The sequence below is a fragment of the Thamnophis elegans genome, chromosome 10, assembly GCF_009769535.1.
Source record: "Thamnophis elegans isolate rThaEle1 chromosome 10, rThaEle1.pri, whole genome shotgun sequence".
NCBI lineage: Eukaryota > Metazoa > Chordata > Lepidosauria > Squamata > Colubridae > Thamnophis > Thamnophis elegans.
This window is the reverse complement of record NC_045550.1, coordinates 20,461,540-20,479,656: the sequence shown is the minus strand read 5'-3', so window position 1 is coordinate 20,479,656 and position 18,117 is coordinate 20,461,540. Positions and strand designations below refer to the sequence as shown.

Sequence of the window (18,117 nt, the reverse complement as noted above, 5' to 3'; positions counted from 1 at the left end):
GTATGCCATTGAAATACATGCTCTCAACCACCTGCCTATGGTAGGAGATGTAACCTTGTTACCTAAGGAGGCCGGCTGAAAGGACACAAAGAGAGCATCAGATTTCCTAATGTCAGATGTGCGTTTCAAATAAATTTTAAGAGCCCTCCATACGTCCAAGGTGTGCCACTTGTGTTCCAATGGGTAAACAGGCCGGGGACAGAAATTGGGCAAAATGAGCTCCTGAGTTTGGTGGAAGCAGGAGCACACCTTAGGGATGAATGAAGAATCCAGACATAAAACCACAAGATCTTGATGGAAAACGCATAAGTCCTTCCTGGTTGAAAGCGCCTGTAACTCTGAAATCGTCCGAGCGAAGGTAATGGCCACCAGGAATGAAACCTTCAGTGTCATGAATCTGAGAGAAACCTCCTTCAGGGGTTCAAATGGAGTTCTAATTAAGGCATCAAGGACCTTAGGTAAGTCCCAGGATGGGTACCTATGGACCACAGGCAGTTTGATATTGGATGCCCCTTTAAGAAACCGGCGCACCGTAGGTAACTGAGACAAGGAAGGAGAACCCCCACATGACAATACAGAGGATATGGCAGCCACCTGTCTCTGGATGGTATTGGGTGCCAACCCCTTGTCCAAACCATCCTGTAGGAACTCGAGAACTTGAGGGATTGTGGCCTTAGTAGGTTCCACTGTCCTACTGGAGTACCAGGAACAGAAAGATTTCCAGGTGGAAGGACGCCTAGCAGCCTGAATTGTCTTGATGATCCTGGAGGAGAAATTGCCCCCCCCCCCCAGGACATTCTGCTCAAATGCCAGGCAGTCAACTGGAACCACTGAGGATCCAGGTGTTCCAGTGACCCCTGACGGAGGGAGATCCTGTCCTGAGGGATCCTCCAGGGTCTGTCCACCAAAAGTGTTCGCAGGTCAGTGAACCAAGTCCTGCGTGGCCAGTTTGGGGCGACTAATACGATCTCAGCCTTCTCCACAAGTATCTTCTGAATTAGCCTGGGAAGAAGAGGCAATGGTGGAAAGGCGTATAGAAGGCCAGGTTTCTAGCTACATTGCAATGCATCCACCCCCTCCGATCGATGTGCAGGGAACTGAGTGAAGAACTGCAGGAGCTGGCTGTTGTTGGGGATGGTGAATAGATCTATCACCGACATGCCAAATCTGTCCACAATGTCCTGGAAGATAGAGGGGTGCAGTTGCCATTAGGCATTGTCCAGAACCTCGCGGCTGAGCCAATCTGCCTGCACATTCGCCACCCCTGAAATATGCTCTGCAGTAAGAGAGAGAGCAAGTTTCTCTCAGCCCAGAGTCCCAACCTCATGGCTTCGTCCATGAGGGACCGTGATTTGGCAGCCCCCTGATGGTTGATGTGCGCCTTTGCAGACACATTGTCTGTTAACACAAGCACATATTTGCCCGCCACCCGTGGAAGGAAGTGGCGGAGAGCCAGATGAACCGCCCTCAACTCCAGCCAGTTTATGTTGTGGGAGTGGTCCACCTGGTCCCACTGGCCTTGTGCTACCTGTGTCTGAAGGGTTGCACCCCAGCTGAAGAGGCTGGCATCTGTCGTGACAGTCAACGAGTCCTGATCCTTGAAAAGTCGGCCCTTTGTTTGTTTGTTTGTTTCTTTATTGGATTTATATGCCACCCTTCTCCCAAAGGACTCAGGGCAGCGTACAACATTAAAAAGAACACATATTACAAAAGTTAAAATAAAATTAGATAGAGTATCTAAAAAACAAACCCAATTAAGATTAACAATAACATTTTAAAAATTCGATTAAATGAGAAGTCCACCACCCGAGGGAATGGGTGACCTCCAGGACACGCACCTTGGCTAGGGAGCAGCTTAAGAGTCTCCTCTGAAAAGGCAAGAGGAACCATTGGAGGTGTCTGGAATGCAAACGCGCCCACGGAACAATCCCAATGGCTGACACCATGGTCCTTAGTAATTTAGATAGGGAAGCCAAGGAACACCTGCGTGTCCTGGCCGCCTGACCTGCCAAAGCCCTGAGAGAGTCCTGTCTCTCGCGAGACAAGTAAACCCTGCATTCAGCTGTGTCAATCAATGCCCCCAAATGCACCAACCTGGTGGATGGATGGAAATGGCTCTTGGGAACGTTGATCGAAAACCCATGAGCCTGAAGGGCTTGGATAGTAGATGCCAGATCTCTCCGTGCCTGTCTAGGTGACAAAGATTGAATAAGAATATCATCAAGGTAAGCCTGAATTGTAATGGGCACCTCCTGTAGTGTCGCGACCAAGGCTGCTAACACTTTCATAAATACCCGGGGTGCCGATGACAGCCCAAAGGGAAGGGCAGTGTATTAGAAATGCTGCCCTAGATAGGAAAAATGGAGGAACCGTCTATGTTGGGGTAAAATAGGAATGTGAAGGTATGCCTCCGTTAAGTCAATTGAAGTTAAAAAATCAATAGCAATAGCAATAGCTCTAATGACTTATATACTGCTTCATAGGGCTTTCAGCCCTTTCTAAGCAGTTTACGGAGTCAGCATATCGCCCCCACAGTCTGGGTCCTCATTTTACCCACCTCGGAAGGATGGAAGGCTGAGCCAACCCTGAGCCGGTGAGATTTGAACCGCCGAACTGCAGATAACAGTCAGCTGAAGTGGCTGCAGTACAGCACTCTAACCACTGCGCCACCATGCCTGAGGGAACCCAAAATGGAATGCAAAGAATGCATCTTAAAACGCTTATAACAAATGAACCTGTTTAATTTCTTAAGATCCAAAATGGCTCTCCAGCCCCCCAAGGCCTTAGGAATGACAAAGAGTATGGAATAAAACCCCAGCCCGCATTCGTCCGCCAGTACCGGTTGAATTGCTCGTATGTCAAGGAGATGTTGGACCGCCTCCTGCATGAGGTGTCTGCAAGCTGTGTTGTATGAGGCTGGACAGGTCCTGAAGATCCTGGGGGGCCTGGAGATGAACTCCAGGGCAAGCCCTTCTCTGACAGTAGATCTAACCCAAACATCGGAGGTAGTCGTATCCCACACATTTGCAAATAAGGCTAGCCTACCTCCGATGGCTGGCCCTGGTGGGGCTAGGTTCTGCGATAATAACATCCTCCCCCACCCCGAAAGGGACTCCTGGAGGACTTTCCCCACTGATACCAGTCAGGTTGCGCTCTCTGCCTGGAAGAGAAGCCCCCCTGCTGTCTATATCCCTGGCTCCCATAGTCCGTCCCCCGAAAGGAGAAAACATAGTCCTGGTTCCGAAAGGACGAACCAAGATCTTGGCCTTGAAATGAAGAACAGCTGGGGTATGGCACCGGACAATTGAAGCCCTTCTTGGGTGCTGAGGGAAGAACCTTCCTCTTTTCTTTATTTTCCACCAGGTATGGATCCAATGCATCCCCGAAGAGAGAACTGCCCTTGAATGGAGCAGAGGCTAATCTCCACTTGTGGAGCGCATCAACTTGCCATTGTTGGAGCCACAGGAGTCTGCGGGACGCCACTGAGGAGCCATGGCTCTGGCAGCGAATCTGGTGGAAGTTAGCATAGTATCCGAAGCAAACTGGATAGCAGCCACTAATTTCACAATGTCCTGGTGAGCGCATATATCCAAGATAGGGATGTCCTGTTGCAGTTCCTGTAGCCAAAGGAGGCATGGCCGGGTGAAGAAGGAGGCTGTGGTGGCAGCTCTGACTGCCCAGGCCGCCGCCTGGTGACCTCTCTGCAAAGTCAGGTCCTCCTTCTTTTCCTTTGGCTTTAGGACATCTTCAGGAGCCCCTGGCATATGAGCTGGTGTATAGAGGGCAATCACTGGAGCATCTACAGTGGGGGTGGACAGAAACTGTGCCAAATCATTAGCGACATTAAAAAATGTTTTAGCTGAGGCAGAGGGACTTGGCCCCGATGTGGGAGACATCCACTGCCTCTGAATCAAATCCACAAATATCTTCGGCATTGGTATAGTCTCGGCTGGAAGGACCTGTTCAGAATACAGGGATTCGGCACAAACAGTCATAGGCTCAGGCGTGGCCACTGCTGGTTGAGCCCCAATTTTGGGGCTCAATTTTGGAGGCTGCCTTTGCTTTATACAGCAAAGATGGAAAAAGAGTTGGAGGGAAGAGGCCTGAAAAGGCTTTTTGATCAGTCTCCCTTCCTTCATCTTCTGAGAGTTCAGCCTTCTTGAGCTCTCCTTCCTCTGATTTGGAGGATTGGTCTTGATCCTCCTGGCTGGAAACCACCGGGATTGCAGGTATCCCCACTGGGGTTGATGCTGGTGTTGCCGTCACCGGGGTAGATGCTTGTGTCTGTGACAGGGCCTCCCGCTGCTGCAGGCCTGCTGAGATTCCCTGTGATATGGCACTGGCAATGATATCTTGAAAATTAGGCAAGAACATGGGACGTGCCTGGCCCAGGAGTGCAGCATTAGAAGGAAGAGAATCCAACCTCTGGACAGTAGGTGGCAGTATGTCCTCCCTGACAGGCAGGGAGACCTGAGGCTCCTGAACTGGCCCCCAGATATTTGAAACATTGATGGGGAAGATGGGGTTAAGGGGAGCCTCCCTATTCTGCCTGTTGCCAGGAGATAACAACAATGACAATTGCCCTTGAGGTTGTTGTGGCTTATCAGATGCCTGGGAAGAGGAAGACTTCTTACTGGCCGCCTTTTTATGAATACGTTCCAGCATTTTTTCTTTTTGTTTCTCATAGCGAGAACTGGTAGATTTTTTAGCCTTCTTTGCCTTTACTGAGGCCCTTATTGATTTCTTGACAGTCACATTTGATCCGCCGCCTTCAGACATGGAAGGCTGGGGGTGGGATTGAGGCGCCAAAGCTCCTTCCTCAGACTGTGTGGTTTGAGGCTCCTCCGACCTCTCCGCCGCTGCAGGAGGTTCTGAGGCCATAGCGGCCACCATAGTGCTCTGACAGTTATTCAAATGGCGGTTCACGCCCTTTTCCAACAGTCGTGCCACCCACTCAGTAAAGATTTGTCTAAGAGAGAGTATTGTCACCATGTCTCTTCCGCAGTGCTGAGGCAAATTTTTTTCCTGTCTTTCACCAACTTTGGTGTTCCCTTTATGGGTCACTCCGTGGCAGTTTAAGATAATTAACACTTCTCTTAGAACAGTCTCGGATCTGCTGCAGTTCGCTGCTCAACTGTCTGACAGGAACGGCGGAGCGTGTCCCCAGTGGGAGTTTAAATGGCCGTCTGCCTCACGTTCTGAGGGGGAAGGGACAGCGAAAAGCCTTCAGCTGGCAGCAAGAACCTGCCTCCCTGCCAGGTGGAAGTAATTAAGCGGCTTAGGCGAGGCGATGAGAAGCCATTTGCAGTTGTTACAGCCACCTCAGATTTAAGTCAGCCTACGTGCCCTGAAAAAGCTTAGAAGCTCCGACCAACCAAGCGTTTGGATCCTGTAAGGTCCTTAGTGCTGGGGTCAGCTGTTACGTCCTCCCGTGCCAGCCGACGGGAGGGGCTGGAGCAGCCGGCAGCTGATTGGCTGCGACGCACCCGCCAGCTGGAGGAAGAAGCGGCGGGCGCCTATTGGCTGGCCAACTGACAGCTCCAGTATACAAAGAGCTGTCAGTTGGCCGGGAGCTGTCCACGTTCTGAATCCTCCTAGTTCACAGACCTGTGTTTAATAAAGCCGGAAAAACCATTACGTTACTGAACGCCTCTAGCCTGGTTATTTAAAACTGGCGATGAGGATGTCAGAAACGGACCCCGTTGTAGTGCCAGCACTGGCACCATCTTCGGTATTTACTGCCTTTCGCCCCGAAACCGAATCCTGGGATGCGTTCCTGGAAAGGTTCGAGGTCTTCCTGATGGCCCATGATCTGTCGGAGCTTCCAGAGGGGAGAAAAAGGGGCACATTCTTACATTACTGCGGGGCAGAAATGTTTGCCACAGCCCATGTGTTAGCCGCCCCGGCACCTGTGCACTCCCTACCTCTCGACATCCTGATGGAGTGCCTGAAGCTCCACTACGAGCAGGCACCGTCCAGATACACTCGCAGACAGACTTTCCGGTGATGCATTCAGAGACAGGGCCAGACAATCGCCCAATACGTTGCTGAACTGCGGCAACCACTATAAATTGCGAGTTCCCCGACTTAGAGGACGCTTTGCTGGAGCAGTTCATCTACGGAGTCGCAGATATTAACCTCCACAGGAAAATCTTAGAGAAGACCGTCCTCACCATGAAAATCGCCATTGACATAGCCTGGGCGTATGAGATGGCCGGCCACTCAACACCAGACACCCGTCGACTGCCCTCATCTACGCTGCAGGGGTGGCCCAACTCTGGCGTGCACAGCCAAACGCTGTCCAACGACCCCTGTGCCGATGCCACAGTCACCGTGGATCGCATGAGGGCACAGCCTCTGCACGACGGAGGTAGCTGTCTGAGCTGCGGCGGCCACCACCCAAGGGCATCATGCCGTTTCCGCATGTCCGTTTGCCGCCATTGCGGTAAAAAGGGCCATATTTCCAACGTCTGCAAATCTTCCTCTGGAGAACCTCGGAACCCGAGACCTCCCTCGTCTTCCACGTCGTCCACTCTGCCGATGACCAACCAACCTCCTGCTGGCCGCCGCCAGACCCCAGGCTCCTCTTCAGGCTGGATGACCTATTATGCCGTGTCCACCCCGGAGCCAACGACGGCCGACTGGCAGGCCGAACCAACTGCCGCTTCTTTGTACGGTGGCCAGGGTAAAATGCACCTCTGCATATTACTTGCAAGCCGCCCCTGCACAATGGAGCTGGACACTGGCTCTGCCCGCACCATAATTTCGTGGGACACCTTGAGGGCACTTATACCAACCCTCCGCCCTACACAACTCAGTCCTGCAGACTGCCTCCTACGGGACTACCAGGGTCACACCATCCCTATCTTGGGCTGCGGTACCTTTCCCGTCTCATTCCGAAAATTCAAGGGCCAGTTACCCCTAACGGTAGTCAAACCCTCCTTAGCCTCGCTACTGGGCATTGATTGGTTCAGAGCCTTGGGCCTGGGAATCTCAGGCATTAATTCACTACAACTAGCACCCTCCCTGGAGTCCCTGCTAGCGGAATACGATGACATCTTCTCAAACGCTTTAGGGTGCTACAACGGCACCCCCATCATCCTAAATCTCGACCCTTTGGTGGCGCCCATCCGTTTAAAGGCCAGACGGGTTCCGTTAGCTCTGAGGGCTCGCGTGGACGCCGAACTCGACAAGCTCGTCGCCCAGGGAGTCTTAGAGCCAGTAGATCACGCCCCCTGGGAAACACCTATAGTCCTGCCACTCAAAGCTGATGGCTCACTGAGGGTGTGCGCGGACTATAAGGCCATGCTCAACAAGGCCTTACAAGCCCACCCTTATCCTGTGCCCATAGTGCAGCATGTCCTACACTCCTTGGGCCAGGGCCAGACTTTCGCAAAACTGGACCTGGCCCAAGTATACCAACAGCTACCTGTTGACGAAGCGTCCGCTATGGCACAAACCATCGTCATGCACCGAGGCGCGTTCAAATGTTGCCGCCTCCAGTTTGGGGTTAGCGTCGCCCCAGGAATTTTCCAGGGCCTTATGGAGCGAGTGCTCCATGGCATCCCCAGGGTCGTCCCTTATTTTGAGGATGTCCTGATCGCCGCAAAGGACCGATCAGGACTCGTCAAAACATTAAGGGACGTCCTCTCAAGGTTCCGCACGGCCGGATTACACTTAAAACGTTCAAAGTGTAAATTTGGCGTGCCGTCAGTGGAGTTTTTGGGATTTTTGGTGGATTCCAATGGAATCCATCCCACCCCCTCCAAGGTGGAAGCCATCGCTTCCGCTCCCACTCCTACCAATAAACAGGAGCTCCAAGCCTTCCTGGGCCTCCTAAATTTCTATTCACCATTCATCCCTCATAAAGCAACAGTTGCGGAGCCCCTGCACCGCCTCCTTGACACGTCAACTCCTTGGGCCTGGACAGACCGTGAAGCCCAAGCGCTCGCGGCTGTCAAAGCACTGCTAACTAATGCGCCGGTGCTAATTCAGTACGATGAGCACCGACCCCTAGTACTGGCCTGCGACGCATCCCCCTACGAGATTGGAGCGGTCCTCAGTCATTCATACCCAGATGGAACCGAGCTACCCATCGCTTTTTACTCCTGCACCTTGTCCAAATCAGAGTGGAATTATAGCCAGTTGTACAAGGAGGCCCTCGCAGCCGTAGCGGGAGTAAAAAGGTTCCACTATTACCTATACGGCTGCCATTTTACCCTAGTAATGGATCACAAGCCGTTGCTGGGCATAATCAAGGGGGACCGCTCCACCCCACCCATCTTGTCACCTAGAATGGGCCGTTGGTCAGAGTTTCTCTCCGCCTATTCATACAACCTGGTATACAGACCAGGCAAACAGCTAGGGCACGCAGATGCCCTCAGCCGTTGCCCCCTACCTACCCCAGTTACTGACCCAGCTCCAGCCACATCGGTATTTACTCTAACTGAGGACATCTCCTGTCCCCTGTCAGCCATGGACATAGCGCACGCCACGCGCTCCGATCACACTCTCCAAAGAATACTGGACGCAGTAAGACGGGGTTGGACGGAGGAAACACGGACAGGCGACTTTCTCCCATTCTACCGCCGAAGGGACGAGCTGTCAGCATCCCACGACTGTCTACTGTGGGGTGCCAGAGTGGTGATACCTGCTGCCCTCCGCTCACAAGTCCTCACCAGCCTCCATGAAGGACACCCAGGCACAGTCAGAATGAAGGCCCTCGGCCGCAGCTATGCCTGGTGGCCCTCCATGGACGCAGACATAGCGGCTTGGGTTCAGCGGTGCTTTCCCTGTCAGGCAGTACGACCACTCCCCCTTCCACACCCACACAACCCTGGAAGAAACCCCCCTCCCCCTGGAGCCGAATACACCTTGACTTCTTCGGCCCCGTAGAAGGCCGCACCTTCTTAATTATAGTAGACGCCCTGTCAAAGTGGGTCGAAATTTTCCAAATGGCCTCAACCACAGCGGGCGCCACTGTACAATCCCTATTTACGACACACGGGTTACCAGACATCATCATATCCGATAACGGGCCCCAGTTCCAATCCTCCACCTTCCTAACATTCTTAGCATCACTAGGCATCCGCCATGCACCGATAGCACCCTACCATCCCACACCTGGCTGAGAGAGCCGTAAGGTCAGCGAAAGAAGCCCTAGCCAGACTACACCACCTTCCTTGGCCACAACGGCTTCGCACATATTTACTGGCTCAACATGCAACTCCAAATCAAACAACGGGAAAAAGCCCAGCAGAGTTATTAATGGGTCGCAGATTAAGAACTATCCTTGACAGGATGCACCCTGCCTTCTCGCCTACAACCCCAAATGCTTCACAACCCCCTAGAAATTTTCTGATGGGTGAGGGGGTATATGCTCAAAACTACGCAAGGGAGCCCAAATGGCTAGCCGGGGTTGTGACCGAGATAACAGGGCCCTGCTCTTACAGGGTTCTGCTGGCCGACGGACGACAATGGAGGCGCCATGTGAACCAGCTGCGGCGCCGGGCACCGGCATCCCAGGCAGCAGCAACCGACAGGGGCAACCAACAACAGCCACCACGGTCTGCTTACTCCGGGGCCACCCAGCTTACCCAGGCACCTCCTTCCGGTGCCTCTTCAGCTCAAACCGGTCGAAGAGATCCACACAAAACTCAGCTGGGGCCTGCATGCCCAGGGGCTGATCAGCCTGCCCAACCACGTCACGCCGCGGCTCTGCCAACTACAACCGACTACGCAGACCGAAGCCTCCGCCCCTTACACTACGCAGTCTTACCTCGGCCCATCCCAATCGGCTCCGGGCCCAGACCAGCCTCTCAGATACGTCACCGCAGCCAGGCACAACCTTCTTCGTCGGGAGTTGCCCCAGCACTGAGGAGATCCCAGCGCATGTGCAGACAGCCCGCATATTTGAGAGACTACGCATGCGCCATCTGGGGGGAAGGAGTGTTACGTCCTCCCGTGCCAGCCGATGGGAGGGGCTGGAGCAGCCGGCAGCTGATTGGCTGCGACGCACCTACCAGCTGGAGGAAGACATGGCGGGCGCCTATTGGCTGGCCAACTGACAGCTCCAGTATATAAAGAGCTGTCAGTTGGCCGGGAGCTGTCCATGTTCTGAATCCTCCTAGTTCACAGACCTGTGTTTAATAAAGCTGGAAAAACCGTTACGTTACTGAACGCCTCTAGCCTGGTTATTTAAAACACCGATGGTACTATTTTCAATAGGACAGTCCAAAATACTCACAAACATAAATTTACAGATTAATCACAAGCTTTTGACCGGAGAAAGATGATGATGCAGCCGTCCTCATTGAGGGACTGAGTCTAAAGCTGGGTCTACCTAGCAGGGGTGTGGTTAAACAACGTTATCAGACCCAGTCCTCTCGATGAGTGAATGAAGGTTAACCCAGTCTGGATGCTGCCTCCACCACTAGGGAGAATAACAATGATTGTGTTGGTCTTACTTTTCTCAATCAATAGTCTGGCTTTGCTGAGTGTGTGTAGTTACAAATTTGAAAAATAAATTAATGATGCCATCTGTCTTTCTTTTAATAACACAAATCTGTTCAAAAGAAGTTAATACATGAATCTGCCTGGCAATCTTTTTTATTTTATAGCAAGTGTCTATGCCATCCTTGACAGCCTCAAAACTTCACAACGTTTTAAAGAAATGTTGTGAGATTTTAGCTTTCTCACATGAGAATTTCTGACATTTTGAGACTCTTAAACTAATTCCTGTGAGATTTTAGTGATATTTGAAGACTGGGGCATCTCATTAGGCACCTGCAGATGAGGCACTGCCAAACCCTGCTTAGCATTTAATGTGTGGTTGTGGATTGATGCCAGAATTACTGGTGTGAAAACCTTACATAAATGTTTGTTATATATGCATATATGTATATGTATTTGCAATTATTGTTAGATTACTAGACTTTCTTCAACTTTTTCTACTTTTTAAAATAGATAATGCTCTTAAGTGATCCTGAGATTGAAAGTAGCATCCTCATCAGTAATGACGAAGGAGCCACCTATCAAAAATATAGACTCAGCTTCTACATCCAGAGTCTGCTCTTCCATCCTAAGCAAGAAGACTGGATTCTAGCATACAGCATTGACCAAAAGGTACGTGCCCTTCTCCTTTCTCCTTGGACACATATCCAAACTCCATTTCAAATGCAATACCAAACTGCAGTTTAACATTTCACATACAGCTAGGAACAACTATTATGTTATTCCCATATATACCTCCTCAGGGCTTGGACTTTCAGACTTTTTCATTAAGCATTATTATTCAGGCATGATAAATCAATATACCTGGTTTATTTTTCTTTCCTGTGGACAAGTAGCCTGCTGATGCTGTGAGGCCCATTTACTCTTGCTTCATTCCTCTCTCCCTTTGCACAAAAGGAAGAAAAGCTAACTGGACTATAGTTGTTTGTTTTGATGTCAAAATACAGGATGCTGGTTTGTGGCACCCAACCAAGTCAGGTTTCATAAGACAGTAACAAATTATCTTGTGTATATTTTCAATACAACATCAAACAGAAAGAGAAAAAAAATATGCTCATAGTTTCCCATGGAATAACTGCAGCAGCAACTGTTTAGCTTATGGTAAGAATGAAAAAATCTTTTAATGCAAGTGGCAAGGCACAGACAGCATTTTGTGTTATCATTTTGGCAAACCAGTAGTTTATTCTAAAAGGATGGACAGTTATGATCCTAGTTTTAAATATTCCCAGGAAGGCAACTTGGTCATTTGCCGCAACCGCAACAGGTAATTTCTTCCTTTGAACTATGCAGATCCCACCTCTACATAATTGTCCAATTTGGATTTGTGCTATTAGAATGTATACTACTCTTAATCATTGCAGTTTGGAGAAGAAGAAACCTACAGTTTTGTTGGTTGTTCTACTTTTGGAAATCACTTGCTTTGATGTGAATTAGGTTGTCCAGAAGTATTGACACTATAGTACAGTTTGCATTGTATCCCTCTCCTATAAAGTATTTTTTGCCACAAAGACATTAATAATTTTATTGGAGAAAGCACTATACTTACATACTCAGGATGTGCCTAAGACATTATTCTGAGAAATAGTCATAAAAGCTTGTTAGAATTAAAAAGTATAATGCCATTTATCTGATAATTTTTCATAAGGTGTTCTATCTAATGCCTTCTATAGTCTTTTTAATCTATATAGTTAAGCAATAAAGATTCATATTGGAAGACTGAGCTAATAAAAGCCATTAAGATTATGAAGCACATTATAGCCAACTTTCCCCTCAAGCATCTATCAGTGAAATAAATAGAAATATTAATTTTCCAAATTCACATATTTTATGGGTTTGTGCATCCATATAGTCCTAAAACTCATAATATTATAACTGGATGAATGGTGCATCAGAGGACAACAATTTTGAACCAAGATACTTCATATGAGCTAAATAACAGAATATGTCCAGAAACCAGGACATAACTTCCAAGGGAATTAAATTTGGGAAATTTGTGGCTGCCTCAAGTGCTAGCAGCTGCTGCTGTGATCATATAATCTTCATTTTAAATGTTCTATGAAACTTTCCCAGCCAGTCCCACAATTTTTCACTCCCTCCCACCTTCACCCAGCAGCAGCTATTTATATGCATGCTGTAAATGAAAAGGAAATGGGAAAGAAGAGAGAAAGAAATAAGAAAGAAAAAAACTCCCTTGTACTCTTTCTGCCCATTACCATTCTCCTCCACACAATTTCCAGACTCGCCAATCAGCCCACTCTCCTTCCTCAACCTGTGTCACCTTCCATGTGCCTTCTCCAACCCAGGAAACACTTTTGCACACCTTTCTTTATCCATGCTGCCTCCAATGCCATCCCCAATTGGTATGGCACCTGTCATACAGCCTTGCAACATCCATTCATTCTTCTTGATTTATGTCACACACACAGTCCGGCATATTCTATCCAACCTATACAGCACTTCTCATGTATCCCTGGGCACCTTTACTGAACTATGATGTCCCTCTACATGCCCTCACTGACCTGTGTGGTAATCTCTGGTCCAAACACTCCTAACCCATACAACATCTTTCAAACATTCTTTTGTTCCTCCCTCAATTTGCATCAGCCACTTGGCTGCTGGCCTTGGACTTGCAATTTCCTGTTAGCTTCTCCATTGACTTTTTCCCTGCAAGCTTCCCACAAAGTAAATGGGGAAGCTGTCAAATAGTCACAAGAGGGAGGGAAGAGTCTAAATAAGTGAAGAAGGAAGGAAGGAAGGAAGGAAAACAGTGAAGAAAGGAGGAAGAGAGGGAAGACAAGAAAGAAGGATAGGAGGAAGGGAAAGAGAGAAGGAAAGAAAGATTGATTTCTGATGCTCACCACTAGCTTCCTACAAGGAAAAAAAATGAGGAAGTTCACAAGACACTGGAGGTCATTCCCACTGCCATTGCTTTTTTTGCCCACCCATCATCATTCTGTGTTTCTCTGTTTAGGTAAGGGAATACTTCTGAAACTAGTAACTCATAGAATTACAAGACTGAGCACAAGGAGGAGAGAAGATCATTATTTCTTAAATGTTATTTATGAATGTTTGATTCCTGTGACAGTATTGGACTGTGAACCATTTAATGTCTTGATACTAATGGTCTATAGATTTACAAGAGAAAAAGATTTAAAAAGTTTTGACACGAATGTTTTTTTTTCTAGACATAGTCATTTGAAATAGCAAGGCATCTTAATAATTTCGTAGTCCTCTTTCATCTTTATTCTGTCTGGAGAGCAGATATAAGGAAATTGTGAGCAGGGCTCATGAAATAGAGAATATGACATATAAATGATAGATTCTAAAGTTATTCTTTAAGTGTCTCTATGTCTGCAAAATTTATATTGAATTTTTGTCCAGAAATGATTTTCCCTAGCTCTTGGTGAATAAACCCCATTAATGCTCATTTAGGAAAAGGTACTGATTTTTCTGCTGCCCTGTACCACAATCACACAAAATGCTTTGTATATTACCTACATGATTGAATTAATTTGTAACCATTGTATTATATAATGCATAGGTACATCAGAATACATTGCTAATTATCTAAACATGTAATGATGATATTTTCAGATATATAACCATGTTAAATGGCTTTATCCTGCTAGGGCAAATGTCAAAACTTTATAGCAATACAGGTTTAAAGATCTAGTGTACCATTTGATGTTGCTGGATGGTTTGATGTTGTTTTTAAGCTAGAAAGAAAAAAGAAAAAAAATCAATTGTGGTTATGCTTATAGAAAGCAGCTATAAGAATTGGATTTGATATGTAATGCACCCTTTGGGATATGTTGACTCTGGATTGAAATGCCTTGCTAAATCTCTTTTATATGCTTCAAATACTTCACTCAAAATTCTGCTGAAGAAACAAAATATTAAGAGATAGAGGTTTTCCCTCCTTCACTTGATGATGATAGATGAAGAAATTCAAGAGGTTTCACATGTAGTCTTATTGGTTTAGAGTTTGACAATGAATAACATAGAAGTCAAAACTCCTTGCTTTTTGCTGGGTTGTGTTGTTTATTAAATTTTAAATATGCTGTACTCCAAAAGAGCTCTAGATGACTTACAATATTTAACCTTTGAAAGGAATAATAGTAGTAGCATTTAGTACTACGTATTGTCAAGAGTATATAATCCCAGCAGAATGGAAAAGGTTAATTTGGATATGCTACCTTGCAAGATAGTCCAAATATAAAGTATATCCAATCATACTTTATTGTAGAGTAACACTGGTGAATCTCACGAAAGTACATTTCTCACCTCTCACATTTACAGCCTTAGAAATTAGGAAGCATTCCTTCTAAGGTATTTGTCATAACCACATTCCTTTTGTAGGCTATGCTGCCTTTTACTTACCTTGTTTCCCCAACTTTGGTATAGGGCAAGGGAAGGAGAGAAACTATGTCAGGTTTTCATGATTGTATTGTTATGTCTCTTAAAAATTCCAATAGTTCCTGTGGTTGCTGTTTCATAACCTAGGGCTGACATCAGAACCTCTCTTTATGCTTCACTTTATGCCTCAGATTAAAGGAAGAGGTACCATTACCAAATGTTGTATACAAACATGCCACAGATATACACAGGCAAGACTGGAGATTGCTATAGCTTTCCACTAAGGTTTTCTTCCATCTGTCCACTGAAAAACATTATGTTAATTACTTGACATATTTAACCCATTGACCATTTGTTTGCAGTTGTCTATTATGAAAGAAGGACTGTTGAATATCCCATCATTCATTGCTTATGCATGAAGAGGCTCTTTGATTTCTAAAGTTGTTCCTCCTCCACTCATTTTCCAATGGATAGGAAACTATAGGACAGAATCTATTTTGCACGAAAGATCCAGGAGGGGGCATTTTGGGTATCTCTTTCCCTAGAAGGGTTAAGCTGAGAGACTGTTAGAAACATAGAAGTCTGTGACCCACACTTTGTACACAAGATTCACCCTACATATCCCCTATCCTCCCCCCCCCCCATCACTATAACTGGACAGTACATCCAGGATGAAGAAAATTCTAGTTTTTTTGCTGCAATAGATTTGAATTGCAATTCAAATATGTCTGAATAAAACAACAGAAAAAATGAAATCTTGTACCTTTTTCTTGAACATGATTCAAGAACAAAACAATTAAATTATCACAATAATTTTTAGAAAATACGTAACTGACCTGAGCATTTCCATGCTACTCATAGTGGTGAGATGAAACAGCAATTAAATCCATTTTAAAAATCTGTGTTGTCATGAGTATCACTCACAGGCAAAAGATGACCTTAGACCATTGGTTGTCCTTCGTGAAAAGATCAAAGGAAGATTGATATGTTCTTTCAACTCTTCTTTGAACTTCCTTCCACTTTCCAAAAATGATAAGAATAAATTTGGTCTTATTTGTTATAGTAAAAGAGAGTCAATATGCTGATTAACCTGTTTTAAGTGTCAGTCAACTTGAATAATTGGAGAATGCACCATCTTATATAAGACAGAGGGGACAGTATGCAGCCTGTCGCTAAAGCAAATCAATTTGCTGTTTGTTGAATATGCATTGCTTTCTTATAGATATAATCTGTTTTAAATCTCAATTCCTACTGTGCACAATTTATCTACTTCTTAAAGGGAACTGTTGAATGATCATGTGGATCCATGCATACCAATATATTTAGTAATATCCTTTAAAAAAAGTCTTTAGACTTTAGAAGAAATTTTATGTTTTATCCTAGTGGCTATTCAAATTCATGATGTGGATGTATATTTGTATTCATCTCTATGTCCAGAATGGTAACATAGGAAACCCAGATATGAGGTTAGCTTAAATTTATCTATCTATGGAGATTCATAACAGAAACTCAGTCACTATAGCCTTTAAGTAGGCATTTAGCAGAAGCTAATTTCCTTCAAAAGATTCATTAACATTTTTAAACCTCCCATTAGCCAAAGTGCTCTGCATTATTTACAATGAAAGAATTTTGTTATTACATGATTGAAATTAATTGTTTTGCTATGGAAAGCTCCTTTTCCCAAACACTTTCCTTCCTTTTCTTGGCCTTGACAGGTTCCATTCTTCCCAGATTTAACATTTGTCTTATCTTGGGTAAAAGATATCAACGGGAAAAATAGGGCTAGATGTAAAATATCTTTAAGGGAATAGAGGTTAAAAAATAAGTAAAAATTATTACAATAGAGCATTGTTATTGACAAACTCTGTTCAGATTTTATTCTGTAAAATCTATAATGTTTGATTTAAAATATGAAAATGAATATGTTTTTTATATTATTCTGTATATTACGTGTATATGACTCTGTATTACAGTTTAAAAACTAACTGAAGAGCATAAGAATACCATAATCAATAACAGCCAATCCGAAAGACCTTAAAATTGTTTATCATGAAAAGCATCTACCATTGTATTGCCAATCAAAAAAACTTTTAAAATGAAAGAACCTGGTAATAGAAAGTGTGATATTCTACTAAGAATGTTCATCATCAAAACTCTTTCTTCATCTTCATCAGAAAAAAATCCCACCTACAGGTTGCTTTATATATATTTAAAGGTCTAATTCAGCAATGTGCCATTATGGCACATAGCAATCAATCTCGATCCTAGCAAAATCTTTCCAGTAATCAGAGTACCCCAATTTGAAAGTATAATTCTGGGTATGGTTTGATCATGGCTTCTTAGATTGTATAGTATCTACTTGTATACCTAGAAGAGGACAACAAAATAGATGATACGTGCGACAAAGTATATGGAACATTACTTAAAAATGAAATAACACTTTCTCCAAATGTTTTTATATCTCAACAAAATATAGTTATTTTGGTAATACATTTATATCGGCCACAGAAAAATTGCATTGCTTACCAATGTTCTAAACTAGAGATGCATTACATGGAAAACAATTATGAAAAAAATAGAAATTAAAATATAAAACAACAGCTTTTCATATCAAGTAAAATTTCAATAAGTCATCTAAAGCAAAACATTTTGTCTTGTTTGTCAGGGTTTTGTGTGAAGAACCCCAATCAAATTCATGACTGTTCATTCCAAATTCATGACTGTTCATTCCAAAGCAGACCGGAGAAGAGACTTAGGAGTATATAAATATTAAGACATTTTTTTCATATAACAGAAGCTTGGAATCCTATATTCTGTCAATGTTCCAAGAAACACTCCAAACAGAATCAAAACTCTGAGGCAGGCATTTTGCTCAAAGCTTGTATTGTCTAAAGGTAAAGGCTCCCCTTGCACGTATGTACTAGTCATTCCCGAATCTAGGGGGTGCTGCTCATCTCCGTTTAAAAGCTGAAGAGCCAGCGCTGTCCGAAAATGTCTCCATGGTCATGTGGATGGTATGATTAAACAGCGAAGGTGCATCGAATGCTGTTACCTTCCCACCAAAGTGGTCCCTATTTTTCTACTTGCATTTTTACATGCTTTCGAACTGCTCGGTTGGCAGAAGCTGTGACAAGTAACGGGAGCTTATTGCATTATGCAGTGCTAGGGATTTGAACCGTCAACTTCAGACCTTTCTGATCAGCAAGCTCATTGTCTTAGGCACTGAGCTACTGCATACCTTTATTAGGG

The 18,117-nt window shown here is 45.4% G+C and overlaps 1 protein-coding gene across 1 annotated transcript in view; it reads left to right on the top strand.

Annotated features, from left to right (window-relative positions):
* The window catches only part of SORCS3 (sortilin related VPS10 domain containing receptor 3), a 719,817-nt gene that overhangs the window by 379,177 nt on the left and 322,523 nt on the right, over positions 1-18,117 (top strand). Inside the window, 1 exon segment of the mRNA XM_032225623.1 lies at positions 10,966-11,124. Within this exon segment, the coding sequence (XP_032081514.1) occupies positions 10,966-11,124 (159 nt within the window).